Genomic DNA, 26009 nt, shown 5'->3' on the forward strand with positions numbered 1-26009 from the left:
TGCATCTATTCCTCTTGTGACGTCACGTTTAGCCACACCCACTGACAGGAAGTAACATTGAAGGAAGCAAAAATGAGCATTTTTGAAGGCTCGTATCTCAGTGAATAATTTTTTTTGAATAATGGGAGTTGGAACACATCATTATTATGATCATTTAAACACATTGAGCTAATAAAAAAATACCCCCAAAATTCATGGAACTTACCCTTTAAAGTACATACATGTACCATACATTTAGTTCCCCTAAAAATTTGTCACTTACATTTTATATTGGTTATATAATGAATTTTTAAAAGGAGATCAGTTATGAAGCCTTCAAATTACTAGTGTACTTATTTTAGCGATTTTTATGATACTGACATTTGGCTGGTATTAAATTTAGTGTTTTGATCATTTTTAAATTTATTTAATTTATACAATGTACTTGCATATGTATAGCATAATGTAGTTGTTCATATACCATTATGTATGTAGTTATTCTTATATAGTTGGGGCAGCCCCACTATAGCAGGAGTCTTCTGTGTGTATGTATGTATGTATGTATGTATGTATGTATGCATACGTCTGCAGTCACTCCCATCTTCTGGTCACACCCCATGTTTGCACTACTATCTATTTTTGAGTCAATGATCTAATGCGGTAGCTCATTTTAATGAAATATTGAAAAGCACATGAAGCAAAAAGAACGCTTGAGATCAACTTCAACAACCTAGCTGGAATGAAAAGGATGCTTTAGCTTCTTCTTGCTTAGCTCAGACGGTTATGATGGCACCCCAGACTCAAGACTTATCTAGAAAAGCAGCCTAGCTAGCAGCAGAGTCAGTACAATACACAAATGACTCAAGCTCGCCCAATTAATGCCACTAGTTTTAAATGGGTCTCATTTCCTAGTGTTGTAGTCTCATCTAGGAGTGTACTTATCCCTGCCTTGTTCCACCCCTTTAGTGAGTTAGCATGACCCTCAGTTGTAGGGAAAAGGTCATAAAAGTTAAAGAGCAATTGTGCATGTAGGGGTTTAATTGTGCTGAGCTTTGTATCAACCTCAAATTCTTCAATGCACTTTTAAACAATGCACGGTTAAACAATAATTGGGGCGAACCTGAGTTTTCCCCACTAAGGCAAGAAAGTGTCTGTCTGCAGGCATAGGGTCATCTCACTATTTTTAAAGTTAAATAGCCTAATCTTCATTGAAAGCTAGTGTAGTCACACAATTAATTAATTGTGGTCACACAATTAGAAACCCACATGTTGCAAAATGGCGGATGTTACTATTTCTTTTGTTGATGATTCTGTGAGTGATGCTGGTGAAATAGACATAGAACCATGACTACTTAACGAGCTAAACCCAACATCTATTGTTTGGAGATACTTTGGACTAGTTGTAGATGATAGTGGAAAGCCTAAGAGCAGTGATATACACATTTGGCAAATTTGCCACTTAAAAGTATCAGCTAAGTTGGGAAATACAAGTAATCTTTACTCTCAATTTCAAAAGAAACACCCAGAGAACTACATGTACCTTGAGGTGAAACCTACTTCATCCAGTTCATCTAAAGCAAGTTGCAGCAAACAAGGAAACTCAGAGCAGCAGACGATGGAACAATGTTTAGCCAAGACACAAATAATAAGCACTAGTTCTACAGAACACAAGAAAATTACAAAGGCTGTAACACATTTTCTGGCTAAAGACATGGTATCAAGTTGACAAAAGTGGATTTAGGGAAATGATTCAAGCGATCAGTCCTCGTTACCAATTACCACATAAAGATTACTTTTGTAGAGTTGCAATTCCATCTCTATATAATGAAGTATCAGCTAGTATGAAGAGTAATATGACAAATCACAACTTCTACTAATCAGCCACAACTGACCTGTGGTCTTCTGCTACCATGGAGCCGTACTTCAGTTATACAGTTCACTACATTGACAATAACTGGGTAATACAAAGTCATTGTCTTCAGGCACATTTTATGCCTGAAAGCCTCACTGGTGTCAACTTGCAGGATTCCTTTTTGTCAACTCTTCAACAATAGAACCTTGACAAGAGCAAACAAATTGCCATTACAACTGACAATGCATCAAATGTCAAACTGGCATTCCAATTATTGAATTGGAGACGACCATCCTGCTTTGATCATAACTTTCATGTAGATCTGCCCATAAAGAAGAGTTTGTCTGATCGAAGAGTTGATTGTGTTCTTTGTTAATGTCGCCAGATTGTCTGCTTTTTCTTCTAGCTGGACAAGAGCCAGTAGTCTTACTGATGTTCAACAACAAAGAGGGTTGCCACTAAAGAAGCTAAAATGTGATGTATCTACTCGCTGTGGTTCGATATCATCTATGAAGATTAAAGAGCAAATAGATCCCATTCACAGTTCTTAGAAATGACAGGAAAGCAAACCACTTGCTGCCTACATGGCAGGATTGTGACATAATAGATTTAGTTTTAGTTATTTTGTCACCATTGGAGCAATTGACTGACCTTTTATCTAGCAATAAGAGAGTCATTTGCTCAGCTATTAAGCCTTCTTAAACATATTTAAACATATTTTTGGCAAAAGTCTTTCTAATAAAGAAGAAAATAGCACTTTGACTCAGAAAATGAAATCTACAATCAAACAGGATTTACAAAATTGCTACATTGTACTTTGATATGGAATCAACTTTTTAGATCTATGTTCTTTCCTAGATCCACGCTTCAAGGGGCAATAAGCATCTATTGAGGAGAGTGGATTCTCAGTCTATCTTGATGAAGAACTGAAGCAGTCTGGTACCTTAAATGATGACTTAAACAGGCCAACTAGCACTCAGTCTGAAGTACCACCACTAAAGAAAGGAAACTTTACCCAGGTTTTTGGACAAACTAATCTTGGTACACAACTAGCTATGATTTTACCGGAAGAGAAAGCAAAGCAAAAAAGTAATGATGTATACTCAACTACCTGTACTGAATATTGATGAAGAACCTCTACAATGGTAGAAACATTATGAGTCTCGCCTTCCAGCCTTCCAATTCTCCCTAAAGTTACACGCATGTACCTATGTGCCTGTGCTACTAGTGTTGAATCTGAGCGCACATTTAGTATAGGAGGCAATATTGTTACCAAAGAGAGGTGTTCTCTAAAATCACACAAAGTGAACCAACTCATTTTCTTAGCAAAAACCTTAGTTAAATTTATTATATCAGTCTTGTTAAATTTAAATTCAAAACATTGATAAAATCATTTTTTTAGTTATACCTTGAGAAATTTGTATCATTAATGATACCAAGAAAGTAATTGCTACTGCTCAGCTCACTTCTAAATATTTAGCAAGATAACTTTAATTGCTGCAGAGATTCTTAAGGGATGAAGTGATGCAGAAAATTTAAAGCAACAAGATCTGCATGTTGCTTTGCTTGCTCATACATGTAGATCATAGAGCATGTATAGTCTAAAGCTAGTTTTTGCAGCAGGGCCAAGTTCAGCTCTTGCCTTTTATTTACAACATATGGCTTGACAATTGTTTCAATAAGATTTAAAGGGTATTTTTACCGAAATTTGATGTATTTATTTTATGGCCTTATTTTGACTACCTAACAATAATAATAATGTGTTGCAAATCCCACTGTCTAAAGATAATTATTTACTAAGATATGAGCCTTCAAAGTCGTGAAAAATGTTGACATTTTGCTGGTGGATGTGGCTAAACATGATGTCATAGTAGGAATATTTGCAAATAATTCCATACCCATTCCTTTATAGGGAGAAGTGATCCTTTGTTCTCATGCCTTGTAATATAGTAGCACAAATTTGAAAATTTGGATCTTTAGCTTTCATTTTCTAAGCATGCAACTGCAAGAAGAAGTCACAATAACACATTTTTTTAATTTTTTGTTTGCTATTTTAGGCTTTTTTTGCAGTTGCACGCTTAGAATAATGAAAGCTAAAGATCCCAATTTTCAAATTTGTGCTAATGCATGCAAGGCATGAGAATAAAGGATCATTTCCCCTGTAAAGGAATGGAGTTACCGTATGGCGGGTAAGTTCCAAAGGCCTAAATTTTGGCGAATTGCTAAATTTTGGAGATTGGTGGATTTTTAATTTTGCAAATTTGTGGCCACCTGCCATTGAGCATGCATATAATAGCTCAAAATGGTGGATTTTTATTTTGGCAAATGGCTATCAAAACGCCAAATTCGCCAAATTTAATTCCATTTAAAATTACCCACTATATAGTATCTACAAACATTCCTACTATGACGTTACATTTAGCCACACCCACTGACAGGAAGTAACAATGGAGGAAGCATGATATCAACATTTTTTATGACTTTAAAGGCCCATATCTCAGTAAATAGTTATTTATAGACAGTGGGATTTGGAACACATTATTATTATTACTAGTAATCAAATAAATACATTAAATTTGGGTAACAATACCCTTTAATTTAGCTTCTTAGTTTGACTAATGGCTTTCATTGTAACAAAGAGAAATTCCTTGAGCTTTGTGGTAAACTAGCCTTTGTTTTACCGCTATAGATGATTTGCATTTATTGGTAAAAGATTAGCGGGCAGAGTAATAACAAAAGTAATGGTGATGCTTCTTTTGTCGGTTAGGCCCTTAGTGGAAACAAAGTTTGCTCCACAAGATGCCATTGTCTGCTTTTCAACAGACACATATGAACTTGGAGTTTGGTCTCAGTCTGCATTTAAAAAGTCAGATCAGGCGGAATTGAATGATGCTAAACATAATGCATTATATCACCAAGAAAGTCAATTGCAACTTTCTTCATGCAATTCACAAGGTACTAGAGGTCTTCATGTTGTGCCCCATCTCCTCTTGTAACCGAGCCATCAATAGACAAGACTGAGCCCAGCTACAGTTCATTTCAAAACGTGATGTTTTATTTGGATGACTTTCATCAATGCATCTGCAGCTGCCTGTTGTACATGTATATTTGTTACCCCACCTTTAGCTCTAATAGCTTTAAGACATTTTAGTAAAGATGTATCCAAGTCACCCATGAGTGGTGGTCTTCCTCTAGGTTCTGTAGGAATTCTTAGAACTGGCTGTGGACTATGCTGATCTTTTCTCCTTTCTTACCCCGTTTCTTCTCTACATTTTCCTAAAATTTTGAACTGTACTCTCTTTTAGACCTGGTATTTTATCACTAAAGTGACGTCTACACATAGCTCATTCGTTGCCATTTTCACTGGCATATTTTCCTATTTTAACTTTATCTTCATTTGTGTAGAAAACATATTTACCACGATGCTTCTTTTTTTGGAGCCTGTACCCACGGATGTGCCAGTTCTGGAACATCATGGGCTTTAATGTTGCCAGACTCCATTAAATTGGCATGTAGCTACAAACAGTATTAATTGTTTCTGGAAGAGCAGTGTTAGTAGACTTGTATTTGTAAACCCAAACTGGTAGTTAGGCTTTTGGTTTTTGTGCTGCAAATAAACGAATTTGAATTGCACGGCAATCATGTGCAGTGCACGTGGTGCATTGTGGCTAAGCAACTAAGCTTTCTAAAGCCTGCCTTTCTACTAGAAATGATTTGTTTTACCTCAACAGGCATTTCTTTCAGCTTCTTGTGTGGCCTTAGAGGGTATCACATCTATCAGACAGTGTGGGCTTCGAAATTACATGAATTGCTTTCTACGGAGCACGAACAGAACAACTTAAGTGTACTGTACATGACCACCATGCCATAGCAGCAACAAAAATGCTTCCAGGGTGCTTATCATCTGCCTGTATTGTAGGACACTTGCCAAGAGAAAATATTATTATTGTTATTATTATTAATGAACTTCACAATACACATAGACAAGACAACAGAATAAGACCCAGAAGACTAGATAGTACTGTAGGAGAAACTGTGATGAAACACAGAGTCCCAAAAATAAAACAAAACAAAACAGGATGAAAAGGAGCTACAAAATTAAGTTTAATAAATAAAATTAAAATTATAAAATTACAGGAATGACTCAATACACCTACTGCATGGACATAAAAAGTGGAATGTGCAAAATTGTGATGATTCAAACTTATCTAAAAAGGTCTGCCACATCAGATCAACTAATCATCTCTTAGTGGAGGTCAATGAGCAATCGAGTGTATCAGCTTGGTCTATTAGCTGTATCCATAGTTGTGGTAGTCGGTTGATATAAAAGTGGCGAGACAAATTATGCTTTGTGTAACTATGACATAATTTACGACCGTTGGATCTAGTACAGGAGGAGGAGAATGATACATGTTGTAGGATATCAAAAGAAGGATTACAAAACTGAACTGATTTCATGAAAAAGACAACATCATTGATCTCATAGGTCATCATCAGGGGAAGAAGCTCGAGAGTAAACCAATCTAAATCTGTAATCCGAATCGTAGTCATTTAAAATCCATTTGGTGGCTCGTCGTTGAACACTCTCAATTAATGCTATATCCTTAATAAGGTGGGGGCGCCAGATTGGTGAGCAGTAAGTCAATTGTGATCTGATGAGAATTATGTACAGTTGTTTCCTTACTGATGTAGATGACAGAGTACCAACAGTTCTATGTATGAGACCCAGACTTTTCAGAAATGTCTGGAGCAACCAGATACATAATGGAGCATGGAGCAGTTGTAACACTAAAAGTTGCAGATGTCCACTATTGCATATCACCTTTAGTCAGTGGCAGATTTAAGGGGGGGAGGGCCCCCAAAATTTTTCTGGAGTAATGTAAACTCAGTTTTACCGATATTGTGAAACAGCTGCAGTACTGGACTATGTAAACAATCTTTAAACCACAATAGATGAATAGAGCTCATTTTAACAGCTAATTTTGTCTTTCCTAAAAAGTCTGCTATGGTTCTGCCATGTTGTGCACATGCACAAGCTTAATTGACCACACGTTCTAATTACCCCCACCCATCTCATAATTGCCCCCCAGAAAGATTAAATCCTAGATCCTCCCCTGCCTTTATTACCAGGAGGACTAGAAATCCCAGTCATAGCACAGGTTCAAATGACATAAATAGGACTGCTTTAGTTGAATACAAAGTTCTAGTCAAAAGACTCTACAAGAAACCCTTCAATGGAAAGTTTGAACATGCATTGCTGCACTTTTGAAAGAGTTGGGTGTGGCAAAAGGAGATATAATCGAAGAGGGAAAGATAGAAGAGATAGACAAAGAGGAGAAGGTAGAGATTCAAGAACTGAATTAATCATCATAAAATTAATATTCATAGTTATTATGTGTGTCACCACACCCACATCAATTATCGTTAAAAGCATGGTTAAAAGCCGCTAGGTAACATGACTTTACTATGTTTCCTTCAGCCAGTCTCTAGAACACAATCTTCCAGACTTATGTCAGTACAAGTCAATAAAGACTTCCGTTTACTTGGAGTGGCCTTTCAGAGTTCCAATGCTATACGAAACGATAACTTACATTTACATTCTTTTTTTCCAAAGAGCATGTTTCTACATTGGCTCAATGTTATAAGCGTTGTGCCCTTGGTTTTCCTTACTCCTCAGAAGCTATGCTTCTGCATATACTAATATTGTACCAGTTTAGTGCTGACCTCAGATTCTTAAATCTAGGAGACGCTACTTAAAGTAGGAAAACCACCACAGTCTTGTCTAATCAACTTAGTTTATGTTACAACATGCCTTAATTCACAGTGTCATTTTTATAATTCTATTATTACTATTATACTCATATTTTCTAAAACTTGTATAATAATAATCACTAAAGTTTCTTATGCAAACATTGTCCATCTTGTAACTAGCAGGTCAGAATTATACAGGGTTTTGTTTTGTAATGATAGTAATATTATAATAGTTGCTTCTTTGCTTGTCATACCACCCTTTTTGTAACTGCTTTTTTCTATTAAATTATAAAACATTAGAACAAGGTGAGTGTATTAATAAATACATGCAGCTCTCTTATGACTTACCATAATTTGCCTTTTTTTCGTTGTGGAAATACATGTATTTTTGTATGGTCTTAAAATGATGAAAATATTTCAATCGAAAATTTTTGAGCAACCAAAATTTGTGACCTAATTCATCAATGAAAGACTAAGGTACTGCCTGATGAGTAGGTATCTTCTTGCAGCTCTAACCTTGCTCTTTCCACTGGTGCTTGCTGTACTTCAATCAGTTGCTTCACTACTGAGTTATAAAATGAAATGGTCCACCATGTGACAAAAGTAGCCATTTAATGTTTCCCTTTATTATCTATAAATTGGTCATTGCTGCATCTCCAGTACTATCCGTCTACTAGAGATGTGCCGATATGGGTTTTAGCCAATATGCCAATATTAACATAGCCAATACTGGCCAATGCCGATACCGATCCGATATTTTCCTTCCTACCTTTTAGGCACAAATTTACACATGTACCATGTGATTTATACACTTCCTACTTTACTATCTTGACTAATTTTAAGTAGTCCCAGTTATAGAATCATTTTGAGATTTTTTCTAGCTCATAATGTCTTAAAATTAATTAATTAACCCTTTATTATTGTGCATATGACCATGTGTTGCTATGTCTGCAAGATTCATGCAAAGAAACCGATAACCGATACTATAAAAAGCAGGTCGATAAGCCGATATCTGATATGCCAATCGATTATCGGTACATCTCTACCATATGATAGTAATGTCGGGGAACAGCCAGGTCAAGAATTTCATATCTCAAGAATTGTAAACACTACTATAGCGGCCTTGTTACCATTATGTAAAGGACAAAGTATATGCAAGAGAAGCTAAATTTTCAGACTGCAAAAATTTTTGTACACTATGAGAAGACGAAAATATTTCCACTTGAATTTTTCTTAATTGAAAAATTTTTGTTCAAAAAAAGACAAATTATGGTACCTTTCTTATTTTATAATCAACCATTGTTTAACTTTATAGCCATTTTGTAAGTGTATCTAAGAAGCCTGATTCTATAAGAAACTGTCACAAACATACAGAAAAGATCCAAGAAGGCAGCAGTCAAGGCAAGATAGGCTACACTTATAACGTTCATACTGAATAAAGCAGTATTGACCAGATTCAATGGACAAAGCACAACAAGAACAGAAATGCTGCTGCAGTTTAGTTGCCATTCAACGTAAACAGAACGTGAAGTTTTTTGTTTTCTTCTTCTATACATGTAATTTATCTTTTTGAATTATACTGAACTACATGTACATGTAAAGAGGCCAGCATAATAGCTACATCTATGTATAAGTCTAATGTGTCTTGTAGTCATGTAACATGAATGTACATAGTAATTGTAGTACAGTAAAGAATGCTGTATTGGCTGTTGAGACTTGAGACTCCACCCCATGTGCTGTTATTAGCATCACTTTTTACTGTGCTATGACTAATATATAGTTTACAAACGTAAGCATGAGAAAGGCATCCACCAAAGAAGTTTTTTCGAGTCTTCAACGCCTTATTAAGGGTTAGACAAAACCAATGCAAACATTTGCAAGCAAGACAGTTTTCTTTGTCATGTGATACGACTTGGCTGCCGAACAATCAATATACATGTAAGAACATCTCTGGTTACTAAAAGACTGCAAAAAGTTGTCAATGGTGGTAAAGGAGTGTTGTGGATCTGTTCCGCAACTGGCAGAGCAGTTTCCCTTCTTCTCTAGTCACAAAGAGCTTCTCACCCAGTTCTGCTAGCCATGTGAAGCCAACTAGCTGACACTCAATTTCAGTACTGTATGCAATATAACAGAACAGGCAGTACCTTTGATGTGTGCACTATAAATTGTATAACATTATCAACAAGTTGTTATACTTTCACGTACATATGTACTCTATACATGTACATTTGTCATTTTTGTGTATAGTCAAACTTTATAAATATTGTATTTTCACCTAACTTTTATGTGAACTGTTTGCAAGAGTTAATTAGTATATCTTTTTTCTTAAAAAGAGTACTTACTGACTGTTGTCATAAATTGATTATGGAAATTTTGACACCCTGTGGCTGTTGCCCTTGCCAGAACTACATGTATGCATCTAAGGTGTAATGTTTTGTACATGTTGATTAAACCTAACATTATGACATCATGATGAATCTGCTAGAGTTTTACATGTACACTTAGTAGCCTAGTAGGAAGATTTTTTATGTGGAGTAAATTAATTGTCAATATTTCAAGGAAGATGAAGAAGAATCCCAGTTTTTTTCTATACCTCCATTCATTGCATGTACATTCTTGCCACTCAATGTCGAAGAATTTAGATCCAATCTCTTTTTTTAATTTTGATGCCATTTTTGCTTTCTTTACAAACTAAAAGAGATACATGTACATGCACATACATCAATGAGGACAAAATCTGTAACATGCTTTAGGTACCTTGACTTTATGAAGTACTAAAATTAAAAGAATACCGACTTTTATCTTCTCTTCATTGTTTGCTAGGTCTCATGTGATGTTAATTACATGTAACTGACCTTTTACTCCTGTTGATCTTCCTCTGGTGACCATTAGTGATCCAGTTATTGATTTAGTTACTCCTGAAGCAACATCATATTTGTTACCATTTTTATTTCAATGTCCATTTGCAGGTGTTGAGGTTGTATCTCACCTACTTCTTCAGATGACTCTTCATTTTAATATTTACTATTCTTTTCCTTGGATGCTATCTCTTATTATTGGATTGGAACTTAAGGTTAGTTTCTGAAATGTGTACTTACTAACATTTGTTTCTAAAATTTTTGCTTATTAATGGTACAACAATTTAAATTTAGGTTGCATGTTCACCTCAAAGTTAGTTACTTCAGTAGCGAGGGTACCATATTTGTCATTTAGGCGTATGTTTCATTTTTTCCAAATAACATATACAATGTACACATTAAATGTTACAAGAACAATAATGGGGTTTGCTATTTCATGGTAATTTTATCCCTCAATAGTGCATGTAGTACATTTGTGGCAGTTTGATTACATGAATTTTGAGCATTTGGTTTGTTCTATCATCTACATGTACATATATTCTATGAAATTTAACATTGTTTTGTAATTTTACTTGTACATGTACGTGTTACCTTACTTCCTATTAAAACAGATGGTAATTTTGAAGGTGGGAATTTTTTTATCATTGCCACAAATTTGCAAAATTAAACCCACCAGTCACACTATGATTTTACACCTTCAAAATTACCAGCTACATGTTTTTGGACTCGTTTGAACTAGTGGCAATTAATGCTGTTTTTTGCCAAGATTATTGTTTATGTAAATGTACATGTACCACGTACAGTACCAATAGGTGATAGACAATTTGAAGTTACTTAAAATATGCTACAATTACATGTAAGGCAGTTCTTGCTGGGTATGAACTATTGAATAGTAACCATTTTAGATAAAAATGTACTACATTTACAACTATGATTGATGTACACATGTATGTGTACCTAAGTGGTTATTGTATATGTGTCATATTAATTTAACTGATATTTATGCCAAGCAATACACCGATGGCTTTGATGCATTTATATGTTCCTACAGTAGTGTGTAGTGCACTAGTTTTGGATATGATACTGATTGCTGTGGGACAGTAGTTCTAAATTACTAGTTTCACTACTATGATTGTAGAAGTCGTTCATAGTTTTATGACTGCTATTCAAGAGTTGTACATGTAGTTAGATACTAGGGCTGAAACGAATAGTATTTTTCACTATTCGAACAGTTGGCATGCTAAATGAACAAATATTCAAATAATTCGACTGTTACTACTGAATAATTATAAACTACCTTTTTTGTGTTAAACTTGTCAGAATGATGCCAAACAGGGTTTCTTAGAAATTGAGAACCACTTTCCCTGGCCACAGCATCAGTATTTAGCAAGTTGGTAAGTAAACAGACAAAGAAATAGACTAAGAAAGCAGCCTGTGCATGTGACACGCAGTGGGCGTGGCCGTTAATTATTGCAATAACCATTAATAATTTTATTATGCGAATAGTTTGAATAGCAAAAAACTATTGGAATATTGCTATAACAAACAAATATTTGAATATCTCACTATTTATTTCAGCTCTATTAGATACTGGCTTTAGTGTACCCCTAATATTAGTATTACAAATCCCGAAATTGTTCATCCTTGATTTGAAGTCACTTCCTTTCTACTGTTGTATTTCATTTCTTGTACTGCCCTTCAGTAGGCATGTCATTTTCATACTTATCATGCTAAATGCTGTTAATTTTTAGTAATGTTAATATTAATTTTATAGTGAATCATAGCTTAAACTCAAAAAGTGTTTACTCCTTTCCTTTCTAATGCCTTCATTCAGCTTTAATTGTATTCTTACCTGTTTGTTCTTTTTTTTAATGGTACATCTAACTAATTTATGGAATTAGTTTTTATTCAGGGTTTAGAAAAATCGGATATTTTTTTTTTAAATCAAAAAAGTTGGATTTTTTATGTAAATCACATTTTTAGATTTAAATCACATTTTTTAAAATACATAATCATTAGTTAATGATAAAATTTGATAATAATGAAAGAGGAATGAACTACATGTATGTGAACTAATTTTCATTTGTGTAATAGTTTGTATAAGAAAACCAGTTTTCCAGCCTTTACTGTGCCTAGATAATTTCTCTTTTAGGAAAAGTTTTTGTTATACTCAGGGACCTAGCCTGGGGCAGCAAGGGGGCAAATGCCCTCCCTTTTTGAAATCAAAATTTTAAAAAATAAATAATAAGCTGCTTTACTGTTCTACAACTTATATATGTGAGGAAAAGGCTAAATCAGTCCTTTTATGATACCATTATAAAGCTGAAAAGGTATTTAATGTCTATGATTGTTCAAGAAGCCCACCATGTTGAAAAAGAGGTGTGGTTATGCCTGAAAAGGGCAAGGTTTCACAAAATTGTGCGGTATGCTTCGCGCACTGCAAGAATTGCCCTCTCTTTTCCAAAATCCTGCCTACACCCCAGATACTATACTATATACATGTACAATGCACAACCATGTTTGGTGCAATAGATTATTTTACAACCAGGTATCGTGCAATAATTAATAAAACAAATTTTTTAACTGACAGTTAGAAGTTGTGTAACGCTCAAAACATTGTACAAAAGGGAAATAGTGATATATATATATACAATGTACATCATTTTATAGTCATTGATTTATAGTATGATTATATACTATGATTTAAATTATAGAGTTAAATCAATTGATTCTAATCAATAAACCCTGTTTTCATTACAATCTACATTGTACATGTACATTTGTAATAATGATTCATGATGGCTAAATAATAGTCTTGCGCAGCCAGACAATTCATTTGCTAAAAGTAAGATCCTTAAAAAAATAATCATAGTACAGTAAGTGAAGGGTCTAAACTGATGCTGAATGTAGTAATATGTATTTTGTGTTCCATTGTTGGCTGTTTGGACACACTTTGTACTTTTGATACTTGACTTCCTCTTTTATTTAGTTCAGTTTCCTCTTGAGTCATTACAAATATGTAACAGTTGCAGTCTATGTCATCCTGTTTACTGTGGAAATGTTGAGGCTTTACTTGGGATATGAAGGTAATCTCAGGGAGAAGGTCAGTCATTTTATTGCTCACTATGTGTCTTTCTGTGTGGTCTACTCTTTGAAATTCATCCTTTATGTAACTATATATATTACGAGCATACACTTAATATTTTTGTGGTTTAAATAAATTCACAACATTATCTGATGCATCTATTAGATAAATAATAAACACTTCGAATGTACAGTATTATTAGTATTAACTTATTTTGAATTCCTTTAGCTATTTTGTCTTTGATCATGTTTTGTAGGTTGCTGAATTGGCTGGCTTCTGGTTACTAACTGTTTTGCAACTGTTACTGGTGCTTTATCTTGTGGTTAATGTGAACACTGTTCTATTGCCCTTAGAGTTTGCAGTTAATGGTCCTCTACTGTTTTTTTTATTTGTACAGATTGTTACCGGATTTAGATCACTTCAGTTAATGATTCAAGCACAAAAAGTCAAGTATCACATTAGTTTACTAAAATTTGGACAAAGCTTGCAGAATATTGAGAAACTCGATCAATTTGACTTAAACTAATTTTTCATAGTTTTCTGAAGGTGATGGAGTGTGAGTATTATGGGTGGATATTTTTTATGATAGTTAATGTGTTGACAGATATTTAATCTTATCATTTTGATTGACACACCTTACCAGTACATGGAGAGAGGTGTGTTAGGCTGAGTTGGGTTACTGATAATGTGGTATTGAGTAACATGGTGAGTGTGGTGTGTCAGTATCTTATGGCTAATTCACTCACGATAGTTACAAATAATAATTATTTAATAGTTTCATTTTGTAATTAACCTGCAACATCATGGGATGGCTGTTATTATTTTTCATGTGTGTTATAAAAATGTTCATATAGTGTAACATCTGTATACTTTTATGTGCAAAATAGTTTACATCTCTCTTTTTAAGCAAGTTATTGTTGTTTTCTTCATTAATCTACTGAAAATACTTTTAATCAAAATTGAAAAAAGTTACTTATTGTTAACACTACATAAGGATAGTATTGTTAATAGTCATAGCAGTTAGTACTATAGTATTGAGTGATAATTATGGTGGTGGGATCGGGCTGCCGTCAGTATCATTATTTGGTATGCATCTGCCTTCTCAGTGACATACACTGATCATTATCAATGGAGAGAGAGAGGGTTTTGATAGAGATATCTTCTTCCAGTACCAATTGATTTCGATTAAGCTTTTTTAGTGTAGCTTGTGCCTCAAGATAATGCTCCTGTAGCTTCTGGATTGTGAACTCAATTTCTTTGACTTCAAATGCCAATTCATATTGTGCAGGGTCACGAACAAGTTCATTGTTGGGTCGGTATGAGCGTAAGTCTAAACGTGTTTGAGAGAGTTGCATTGGTCCAGTCTTGTCATGTATGGCTTGCTGAAGTGATGCTATGTTCTGTTCCTGAGATGCAATCTCTTTTATAACCTGCAAAAGAATGCCAGGGTAAATATTAAGAAATAAAGGTGGATTTGAAACTAGAACTGCTAGCTATGCTCTAAGAAATGAAATAGACTTCCTTCAACAAACAGGCAGCATGCATCTTGGAGTGTTGTAAAAGGAAATACAGAAGCCATGCACCTACTTTACCTCTTTCAGATGGGCCTCCAGATTCACTTTAGCATCTGTGACTTCTTGTATTCTTTTGTAAAAGGCCTCGTTCACTATCTCTCTCTGTCGCATCATGTCCTGTTTTGTTTGGCTTAATATGCTACTAATAACTCCACGCAGTGTCGTGGAGCTGATACGTTCCTGCTCTGCTTTACATATGTTGACGTCGGAGATATCTTGCCACTCCACGGGCAGGATAGACCTGGAAAAAAAGAAGGGAAACCATAGGTATTTTAGTAATTTTTAAGGATCTCGCTCATATATCTACTTTGTTTGTATATCCACTGATGCGGCCGGTGAGAAACGTATTCCTGGGGAGGTATCTGTGAGCGTGGCGCACTCTTTGTCAATGTGCAGAGCTCCAAACTTATCCTTGGTATCCTTCTCTAGCTTGTACTTGCAGCTTCTCAGTAATCTAAATAAGAAAGACGCATCAAACCATAGATACTGCTGACACACTGGGTCTTTATCGCCCCTTTTATAGACTTAAATGGGCGGTAGAGCCACTGAAGCATGCGAAACCACCCTATTTTACAGTGACGACACGTTACCTTAATTGTTCTAAAGCCTCATCATGAGTCTTCTGTAGGAGACACTGAACTCCCTCAATTACTTCCATTTCCTAAATACAATATTTTTAGTTTCCTGCAAAAACCACCTGTAGATCTATGGGCAAGACTACAGCTAACTAAAACAAGCTACATTTTCAATGGCAAACTCAGCATATATCATTCTACAATTGCTGCTTAGCTTGAAAATACCTTCATGAGTTGTATCTCAACTTCATCGTGGACCAAATCAATTGCTTGCCTATTTTCCCTAAACATTAGGCACCTTTTTGTCACCTCTAATGGAAAATTTGTAGCCTCGAGGTTCTTTTCCAGTTCAATTTTCATGTTAATGACTGCTTCGATCTCATCAGAAGTTTGCTTGATCTTTTTTTCGAGTTCTTCTTTCCAAAAAGTAATGTCATCTATTCTTTGTGATAGCTTATGCTCTACTTCCTTCTGGACCCGGAATGTCGTTTGTTGAACTTCGTTAGAAAGTCGATTGCATTCGGAGCGAAGCCTTTCAGACCTTGTCCTTTCAGTTTCTGATTGCTTGTAGTTTGTTTTGTTAGAAGTGTGCCACTCTGAAGGGTGATATTTTGTTGGAGAAGGCATTAACTTCGCCATGATAACTTGAAATGGTTCTGTAGTTTATTTTAGCGCTTTCTCCCTGTTGCTATGATACAAGACGTAACCAAGGTAACCGAAATTATTTCATTCATCTAACTCTTATAATTAGAATAACCTGCCAAGTGGCGGCAAGTGCCAACTGCCAATTTGCCAAACTTCCTGGTGATCGCTGGTGATGAATGATTCTGACTGGACTGAATCGAGTAGTGATGAATTAGCAGAAAATCATGTTCAGGTTCCCTTACAGTTTCATGGAGTGTATTTTCTACTGTCAAAAAATCCAAAATATAAAGGAAGGACTTACATAGGGTACACTGTTAATCCTATTCGTCGATTGAAGCAGCATAATGGTGGGATTAAAAAAGGAGGGGCTAGAAAAACAAGTGGAAGAGGGCCGTGGTAAGAATTAGTGAAGTTAAAATAATTATGGTAATGTATATGTATTTTTGTTGTCTGAGAGGTGTTCTTTCTTGCAGTAGAGCTCTTTAAAGAAATCAACAGGACATACCTTAAGGCAACAGTAGATAATAATAGAAGAGAGTGTCCTACTGTGCATATACCCCCTGCTTCATCACGTCGTAGAATTGAAGAGTCACATTCAGGATATTTTCAGTATTTTATTTGAGTAGTTATTATATTGGTAGTTATTTTTGAATAACTACTCAAAAATACTGAAAATATCCTGAATATGACTCTTTAATTCTACGACGTGATGAAGCAGGGGGTATATCACAGTAGGACACTCTCTTCTATTATTATCTACTCTTGCTTAAGGCCACTATTATTTGCGAGTACTAATTTTTGCTTTTTTTGCAAGTGGCTTTAAAATTGAAAAAAATTAGTACTTGTATTTTTTAATAAGTTATGTTTATTAATAGTTATTAATTGAAAAAAATGAGCCAAATTGCAAAAATTAGTACACGTTAAATCAGTACCATTAACAAATTACAAAAATTTGTCTACTTAACAATAAGTGGCTTTAAGGTAACTGTTGCCATGTTGGATGGCGAGAAAGTACATGTACATGTATATGCACCATTGATGTGGTCAGTAAGATGTAATGATAATAGTGGGAGAGGGAGCTTAGAAATATATGTACATGTAGTAATACTATACTTGGACTTGTCACGCTTGTGTAGGTGGGTACTAACATCTATACTTTAATACACATGGATATGAAACTGCCCTATACCGGATGTTCTATGTGGTCCAACCGGAAGTGATGTATTAATATGGCAGATATACTTTACTATGGTATACAAGTACAACTATAGCACTAAGTAATGATCATTTTATGTTATAATTAATAGAGCAAATAAGTGGCAAATAATTATTGTACAAGTTCTTTGCTTATGAGCTAGCAGAAATTATAGCCTCTTCTTCTTCACCAGATATTTTGAAGGTATGATACAGCTAGTCCCGGGTACTGAATGCATGACAGTTTTTAAAATTAAAATATAAGAGATAAAAATATAATTGGATTATCATCAATAGATAACAGCCAGTCCTTTAATAATGCTTTCATATATATTTCCTGCTGGAACCTATAGTAGGAACCTCCAATATTGGTGACATTTCAAGTTCCAGTTCTGCTGTTCGAAGTAGTCTATTAAAAAAGTTAAGTGATTCGTGCATACTCCATAGACTTTATATGGAGCTTCCGGTAATGTTTCACATCTATGTGTATTAAAGTATTTATGGTACTAAGCAGTTGGGTCGTCATTCTGTCCACACAGCTTAATTGATTTTTAATCTTTTTATCTGAGCACTCTAGAGCTATATTTCTTCTTCTAGCAAGAAATAAAGTTGCTTTCTTTCATCTAGTTATGCTTTTGTAGCATCCCGTGGCACCAAAAGCTGTAAACTACTAAACCAGGGGACCTCTCTCCAAGTGAGAGCCGGTGTTTCACTCTACAGGGCCAAGATTTGCTTCAGAGGTAGAAAATCCTATCTAGCAAAAAAATAAAAGAACAGTTTTGTCCTAACTTCTTTGTTTGTGAGTTACAGTTGCTCAAAGTTTGTGATTTGGCCTCTTTGAAAAATTTTTAGGCAGCACTAGGGAAAGCAGTTGCAACCAAACTCTCTCAGTCTCTTTTAAATATCTAGGCAACATTTTTGTGCCAACTCTTTTTTTGAATAGAGCTTCAGATGCTAAAATAAATTTCAGCTTTTCTTCTTTCTCCTAGCCATGTACCATGATTAGCTAGTTGTTTATACACCCATAGCTTATTTTAATTACTCATACATATAGCTATGCAGTCAATAATCAGTAATGATAATAACATTTTTTCAAATTGCTTTAACGAACAGTAAAAGTGCACGTAACACATATCACTTAGGTGAATTCCAGCGGGCGAGTACATTGCACCATAATGTTTCATTGTTTAAAAATTAATTGTTATTGCGTGTACATGTACATGTACAATGTATATGTGTAACTACATGTACATGTACACGTAGTTAATCAGTAATACCAAGAGAATGTGGTGACACATTAACAGAGAGAAAACTCATTCAATGGACGTTTATTAGGGCACTATAGTTATTTTGTTGCTGTCTCTCTACCAATTTACCTACACAGCGTTGACATTGTATACATGCACTGTAAAAGTAATACTAATTAGATTACATTGTTGTAACTTCATTAGTTGTAATGGTAATATTGATACAGTACTCATAATATATGCTTGTAACAGACTGTATTTTTACATGTACATGTACATGTAATTGTTCTAGTAATAATGATACTAAACCTGCATGTATAATTATCCCCAAACCTAATATGCACAGAATGAATGGGTGACAATGTGGTTTTTTATGAACATGATGTAATACTTTGCTGCAGGATATCTAAAGCTTGTACCTCTCTCTAACTGGGCTGTTAACTGCAGAATTAGAAATTAAGATTTTTTCTCCATTCCTCTATGTACATGCATGTACTGTTGCCACCCATCATGGCCATCACGTACATGTAGCTTTAATTTAGCTCAAACCTATCCTTCGATTACTTTTGTATAAGAGCTTCATAGCGATAACATTTACATTGTATTTTAGGGATATGATACTGATTGTTCATGGCTTTCCTAATGATATAGCTGCTCTCAGAGTACGTTTGATATCTCACAATCACTTTTGTATTTATTCCACTTAGTTTGAATGGGCATGGCAGCATCCTTCCAAATCAAGGCGTATAGACAGTTCTGTTGTGAAGCATGTTTCTAGAGAAACTAGTCTTCAATTCAAGTTGCGTATTTTATCCTACATGCTCTCTGTTGGACCTTGGCATCGTTTACCTTTGACAATAAGATGGTTAAAACAAGATTATGAACAATATTATCCTGCCACTGTGCCACCACCTGTACATATGCCTATGTTGTATGGAGCTTTTGAAATGACAAAGGAAGGAATCTCATGTAAGATTTGTATTCAAGATGATAGAGAAAGAAAAATGTTGTGTCAACTTTGTGGTCGAGAAAAATTAGTAAGTTCTTATACTAACTAGTAGTACGTGTATTTCCTTTTTTGGGAACATCACAATTCAATAATTATTTTCTGTTTCTATAGGAAGGTATGTGTGCCTCTTTCCTTCATTGTTATCATGAGAGTTGTTTGTTTATGGCTCATATCACCTGCTTTGCAGTTAAATTTTGCTCTGATGATGAGGTTATCCCTGTCGTAAGCACTTGTCCATCTTGTAGTGGAGAACTTTTATGGGGACAACTAATTAAATCATGTAGTGAAGTATCATATAATACACATACGTGTAATTTGCAACTTGTTTGACTGCTCTGTTTTTTTTAACTTCATTACTGATATACATTGTAGTATACATGTATGTACGTCCATCATTTTGTGTTCATGCATGGTCTTCATTGTCTTTGTGAGTGATATCAATTATAATTATTTTTGCTTTTGCTTAAAATAACTTTTACTTTCTGTGTGCTACCTTTCCCAGAATCTGTTGTGGTTAAACTTTTCACTTGGCTTGTTTATACTCAAGATGTTATTAGCTGTATGGTTGTTGAAATTGGAATTGACTTCTGAAGAGTCATACTTGTAAATTGTAACCAAAGTATTCATAATATGCATCTATGATGCTGACTTACACTATTCACTGCTTAATTGGTTGTGTCTAACCCTTAGTGATGTACATGTGATAGTCTAAAAAACCTATACACTGCAAGAATTAGCACTGTTAGATCTACATGTATAGGTGTATTTTGGTCTTTAGTGTAGGTGAATCTCTTGAGTCATCAACTCTGGCATTTTTGGCTAGATTTGTGTCTAAAATGTATCATAGAGTATTACTTGTAGTTTTATTTATTAAGCTTTTCAGTTGCCTTAATTAGGGCCTATCTTTTTATGTTGGCAATACTCAGTTTTTGCTATTTAAAAATTGAGCTATTTGAGAAACAAGATTGTGTATATACACTGTACAGGTACATGTAGATCACAAAAAGAGCTGCTATTTCTGAATTACTAATTGTTAGTGTTAACTTCTCATTAAAATTAATTGTGATGAAATTATTTTTGATGCATACATGTAGCTTATTGCCACTTCATTTTAATTAAATTAGTGTCACTTTCGTCAAGTCAGTTTTGTGATGCAGGAGTGTAACGTTCCCATTAGCATTGCTAGAGATTTGTATTTTCTGCAAATTGGCAAAATGGCAATTGTATCTGTTCAATGTGACCATGACAATAGCTATTTTGTGGGACTAGTCTCCTTGTATTTAATTACCACTATCTGTATTGCCCTCGAATTTTATGACTGATTTTACTTTGTGGTGAAAACATGCACAATAATTTGTAAATGTGCTGTAAGTAATATTTGGGACCGATGATTTCAATTTCTTTTTGCAAGTTTCTTAATTTTAATATTGGCCAAAAAAAAGTTAATGGAAAGTAAAAGTTACACACAGCATCACTTAAAAGTACATGTACATGTATAGAGCAAAAGAACGAAGTATTTTAGTCATTTGTTACATGCAGCTTCAATTCCATATATCCAGTTAGATGGTTCACAGTTATATTCATATGTAGGTCCTTGATTGGTTCCTTCCAAACAATTAGGACCTTCAGTACACCATCCACATTCGCTAGAACTCACACAGGCTTTACAAGAAGTGTGTTTATCCAGAGAATTACATTTTGAACAAGTGGGATTGCAATTAGTATTATTACTTAGGTAAGTAGGAAGAGGGCAGCTCCATGGATTGTCGTATAAAGAACAAAAAGATATTCCTGTGAAGAATTGCTCCAGACCGTCATCAACAGTGCTAAGTTTGTTTCCTTGTATCTCAAGTGTTTTTAATTCAAGTTTGGCATAAGTATAAGGGATAGAACCAGTGAAACGGTTATATGCTAAGTATAACGAGTTTAAGTGACTGCATGCTCCTAGTGACGCTGGCAGGTTTCCACTGAAGTTGTTGCTGGCCAGTGTCAAATCTGTTAAGTTGTGTAGGCTACCAAAGCAGTCTGGTAGGTGTCCAGTTAAATGATTGCTGGAAAGATCAATGCTGGTCATGGTTGTGCTGGATAGTTTGCAAATGCAACTGGGCAAAGTACCTGTAATCATGTTATTACTTATGACTAGGGTTTGAAGTGATTTTAAATTGCATAATGACATTGGTATTTCACCTGTTAGTTGTCCAAATGTGACTTTTAGAACTTCCAGTTTACTCCAACTATCAAATATATCTGGTAAGTCTCCAGATAAGCCATCTACTTGGAAGTTCTTTAGATTTACTAATGTGTGCCATGATTCTGGTATAGTAGGAGCAACTCCGCTACTTCCTCTGTTTCGCTGAAACAACAAGGTTTCTAAGGATGTAAGGGCACTAATTTCTGGAGGAAATGGGCCTGTAAAAATATTGTCTGACAAATCAAGATATTTTAATTTAGGGAGTTTTGACAAAGAACTTGGGAGTGGTCCAATCATGTTGTTGGAGGACACAGACACAGACTGAAGATTAGGGCAGTTCCAACTGTATGGCATAAATCCATCAATCTGATTACTGGCTAGGCTTAGATTTGTAAGGTATGGTAATGATATGACAGACGGAAGATTGCCACTCAACTGATTTTGATCAAGGTCTAATACTATCAGTGACTGAATTGTAAACATTGATATTGGTAGTATGCCGCTAATGTAATTGTCATACAACCTCAATATTTGCAAATTTTTCATTTCTGAGAGTTTGGGAGGAAGCTGGCCTGCTAACCCATTGTGACTTAGCGTAATCTCAACAACGTCTCCAGATGGAGTGCAGCGAATTCCGTACCACATCGATTGGCATGGATCACCTGAGAGCCAGCCTGCATTCTGTAGCCAAGCAGGTCCTGCTGTAGAATGATAAAACTCCTCAAGGGCATCTTTATCGGATGGGGTTGTTGGCTTTGATGATGATCCTTTGAATAATTCCTTGTGCTTATTTTCTGCCGCTTCATCTCGTTCTTGGTGACCTTGGTACAGTTCCTTAGAACTAGAAAGAAGGATTTGCTGGTAAACGAGTATCAATAGCATTGCTATGTTTAGCTTCTCCATGATGAAAGCCATGGAAAGGTCAATGATGACGCGGCTAGGGAAAAGCTATGAGCTCAGGTAGGCGTGTATGGGTGTCATCATAGATTATAATCATAGAAGTAATACTAGCAATAATACCATTAAAATCTACAGCCACAGCATTTTTGTGCTAATAATTAGGATTTAGCAGTTTGTTTTGTTTCCAAATACCCATTCTGATTGATCGCAATGGTAAGGATAATACGGCCCATTAGTGTATCCTTCTAAACAATTACGTCCATCAGCACACCAGCCACAATTGCTTGTTGATGTCAGGCATTTCTCACATGAACTATGTTGTTCTAGCGTGTTACAACTTGAACACCTAGCTGTACAATACTCTTTACCACTAAAATAATTAGGAAGAGGACAACTCCAAGGGTTACCATATAATGAACAGAATTTTGTACTAAGGGTGACAATGAAATCTTCTAGCCCATCTTCAATTTCATTTAGCCTGTTGTTATCTAATTCAAACCAATTGAGTGTGTCCTTCAGGTTAGCATAAAGTGATGGAATCGAGCCCACTAAATAGTTGTTACTCACATCAATTGTATAAAGATGCTTACAAGCACTTAATGACCGAGGCAAAGTACCAGTTAAATTATTATTTTCCATATAAAAGTACCGCAGGTCACGAAAGTTATCAAAGCAATCAGGAACAGTACCTGTGATTTGATTATAAGACAAGTTAATACTTACAAGGGATGAAGTTGGCAAGTCACAGAAACATTTTGGAAGAGGTCCAGATAAAGAATTTCTAAACAAATGAAGGTACTTCAATTTCTTCAGGTGGCAAAAGGATTCAGGTATATCACCAGTCAGATGTCCATCAACTACTATTAGAACTTCAAGGTCACTCCAATTTACTCCAATAAGTTCTGGCAAATTGCCAGCAAGGCTGTCTGCTTGAAAATTTTTCATTTTTACTAGCTTGTTCCAAGACTCCGGAATGATAGAATTGTTGAAACGATTGGTAAATAGCCACATAGTTTCCAATGAAGTGAGACTGCTGTATTCTTTAGGAAAAGGGCCGATGAAAAAATTTTCTGAAACATCAAAATATTTGAGGCTAGATAATGTTGACAATCCATTTGGAAGAACTCCTTGAAGCATATTAGATGAAATAGAAATGACTTCCAGATTAAGACAATTCCAATGATTAGGTAAATAACCTTCAAGTTGATTATTTGAGAGGCTCAAGTTTGTCAGAAAAGGCAATTCAATTTGAGGGGGAAAACTACCGGATAGTTTGTTATAGCTGAGATCAATAACTCTTAATGCTTTCATTGTGAATAACAGTGGAGATATGGTACCACTGATAGCATTATGACGCAGTATTAGTACTTCTAAATTCTTCATGTTAGAAAGACGATCGGGCAGTTCACCAGCCAAGAGATTATTGCTGAGATCTAGCTCGACTACATCCCCTGATGGGTTACAACCAACTCCATACCATTTTGACTCACATGGATCGCCAGACAGCCAATGAGCATTATTTAACCAGGCAGGTCCTGCTGTGGAATGGTAGAATTCTTCTAGTACTTCCTTGTCAATAGGATTCGATGGCTTGTTAATTCCGGTGTAAGAATGATTCCACCTCAGCTCATGCTTCCCCTGCTGAGGCCATCCATTTGTTTCTAAAATATACACAGTCATACTGTAAAAAAAGAAGTACAGCAACTCCAACCTCATTGTCAAATGTCTTAAAGGTCAAACTTTCAATGAAAGATTAGATTCATGGCTAGTACCACTTCTATGGTAAGACCCATGAATCTAATAATCATCAGTGGCCTATCTGTAATAGTGACCTCATGCATGGCAAAATGAGCTGTTGCTCAGTATCACTGTACAGTTAGTATAATCCAGAGTAAACGATACCTACAGTATTATTTACTCTTGTTTATATTAATTTACTGTTACTGATGTAACAGTAAAGTAACATTATTGATTATTATTGTATTATTGATTATTGTATTTGGTAGATTCTAGAACATTCATGTGGACTTTCTATATACATCCAGATTATTCATTAGTGTAAAAATTCTGTATGTTTCTAGACTGTTCTTTGTACTATATAATGCACTGTATTTTACTCTTTTATTACCTTCGTCCTTTGTTGTTGTTAGTTCCTTTTAATCATTCTTAATTATCGTTAATAAGTGACAAAGTCAATTCGATTATTGCAACAATAATAGCATCTAGCATCTTCAAAATAAAAGGGACAGTTAGTTGAAGGCATGCAGGCTGAACTTCTGACTAGAGTCAGTATAATACTGAATATTATGCAGAGCCATAGACAGCGAGACTTTAACTTGCTAAGCAATAATTCTAATTGCATGATAATAATATTATTTTCTAATAATCATTTTTATTACATGATGTAAAAATTATAATTCTTGTTAAATTCAATTGATACTACTAACTCAAATGCATAAGGAATTCTTGCAACTAAGTGCATGCCAGATTAGAGGCCTATATACATGTAGGCTATTGCATACCCCATCAATAGAAATCTCAAGCTACACTGTCAGTGGCATATGTTCACAAGAATTGTAATTATTGCCATGAGCTAACTGATACTTACCGGGTATCTACTTATGAAAATATTAATTTACTTTAAATACTGCTATGTGGATGGCTGAAATGATTTTTGCAGTGCAATGAACTGGTTAAATTCATAATTTTATGCTGGTTTTGTCATACCAAAGAAACTACATTTTGCGACAATTCCCCAAAAATTTTCAAATTAGCTAGCTGGCATTTTGTTAATAATTATTGATGCACACTAGAGACTTGGATTAATATAAGCAGAGATGAAAAATCATAGTAAGAATACTTTCAAGGACATTCATTTTTATTGTTGTTTAAAGAGGGGCACCAGTGACATCTAGGCAGGACTGAATAGTCTGGTAAAAATATTACTTTGTACATTATTATCACATTGTAATTTTGACACACCGTCATGTATTTAGTGACCTTTGCATATAGCACCTTTTTTAATCAAAATAATTTTCGATTTGACATAATCAGTCCACACCTTTCTGATTGTCAGGAATTGTATGTTATCATTGCCACATGACATCAATGTTGACATTGCCAGTACTGGGCTATCCACAGTACTGGCA

General features: G+C 35.0%; 5 protein-coding genes across 6 annotated transcripts; 2 read left to right on the top strand and 3 right to left on the bottom strand.

Moving 5' to 3' along the window:
- The first annotated feature begins 2128 nt into the window (after positions 1–2128).
- Positions 2129–14164, top strand: LOC100632762 (transmembrane protein 17-like). 2 transcript variants are annotated; one of them, XM_020001409.1, is made up of 4 exons: positions 2129–2920; positions 10552–10655; positions 13430–13543; positions 13782–14164. In XM_020001409.1, exons 1-4 carry the CDS (start codon positions 2887–2889, stop codon positions 14049–14051), a joined length of 522 nt encoding a protein of 173 aa, XP_019856968.1. In that variant the 5' UTR covers positions 2129–2886; the 3' UTR covers positions 14052–14164. The 2 variants fall into 2 exon arrangements, with proteins under 2 accessions (XP_019856968.1, XP_003389447.3); XM_003389399.3 differs by lacking the exon at positions 2129–2920 and adding an exon at positions 5491–9096.
- A 260-nt stretch (positions 14165–14424) lies between these two features.
- On the bottom strand, positions 14425–16382 carry LOC100632256 (tektin-1-like). Its single transcript, XM_003389395.3, has 5 exons — positions 15900–16382; positions 15690–15760; positions 15407–15553; positions 15118–15340; positions 14425–14955 (listed from the first exon to the last, which is right to left on the bottom strand). The coding sequence occupies exons 1-5, from the start codon at positions 16311–16313 to the stop codon at positions 14605–14607; spliced, it is 1206 nt and encodes a 401-aa protein (XP_003389443.1). The 5' UTR covers positions 16314–16382; the 3' UTR covers positions 14425–14604.
- A 66-nt stretch (positions 16383–16448) lies between these two features.
- Positions 16449–20270, top strand: LOC100632889 (structure-specific endonuclease subunit slx1-like). Its single transcript, XM_011408177.2, has 4 exons — positions 16449–16715; positions 19371–19422; positions 19468–19797; positions 19881–20270. Exons 1-4 carry the CDS (start codon positions 16492–16494, stop codon positions 20097–20099), a joined length of 825 nt encoding a protein of 274 aa, XP_011406479.2. The 5' UTR covers positions 16449–16491; the 3' UTR covers positions 20100–20270.
- An 896-nt stretch (positions 20271–21166) lies between these two features.
- On the bottom strand, positions 21167–22892 carry LOC105314177 (probable leucine-rich repeat receptor-like protein kinase At1g35710). The gene has a single exon (XM_020001410.1). The coding sequence runs from the start codon at positions 22873–22875 to the stop codon at positions 21292–21294; it is 1584 nt and encodes a 527-aa protein (XP_019856969.1). The 5' UTR covers positions 22876–22892; the 3' UTR covers positions 21167–21291.
- Positions 22893–22931: 39 nt separating this feature from the next.
- LOC109585364 (leucine-rich repeat receptor-like protein kinase TDR) lies at positions 22932–24618 on the bottom strand. Its single transcript, XM_020001411.1, has one exon. The coding sequence runs from the start codon at positions 24574–24576 to the stop codon at positions 23026–23028; it is 1551 nt and encodes a 516-aa protein (XP_019856970.1). The 5' UTR covers positions 24577–24618; the 3' UTR covers positions 22932–23025.
- Between the last annotated feature and the right edge of the window lie 1391 nt (positions 24619–26009).

This window comes from Amphimedon queenslandica, unplaced genomic scaffold (genome assembly GCF_000090795.2).
Source record: "Amphimedon queenslandica unplaced genomic scaffold, v1.1 AMPQUscaffold_13077, whole genome shotgun sequence".
Lineage (NCBI taxonomy): Eukaryota > Metazoa > Porifera > Demospongiae > Haplosclerida > Niphatidae > Amphimedon > Amphimedon queenslandica.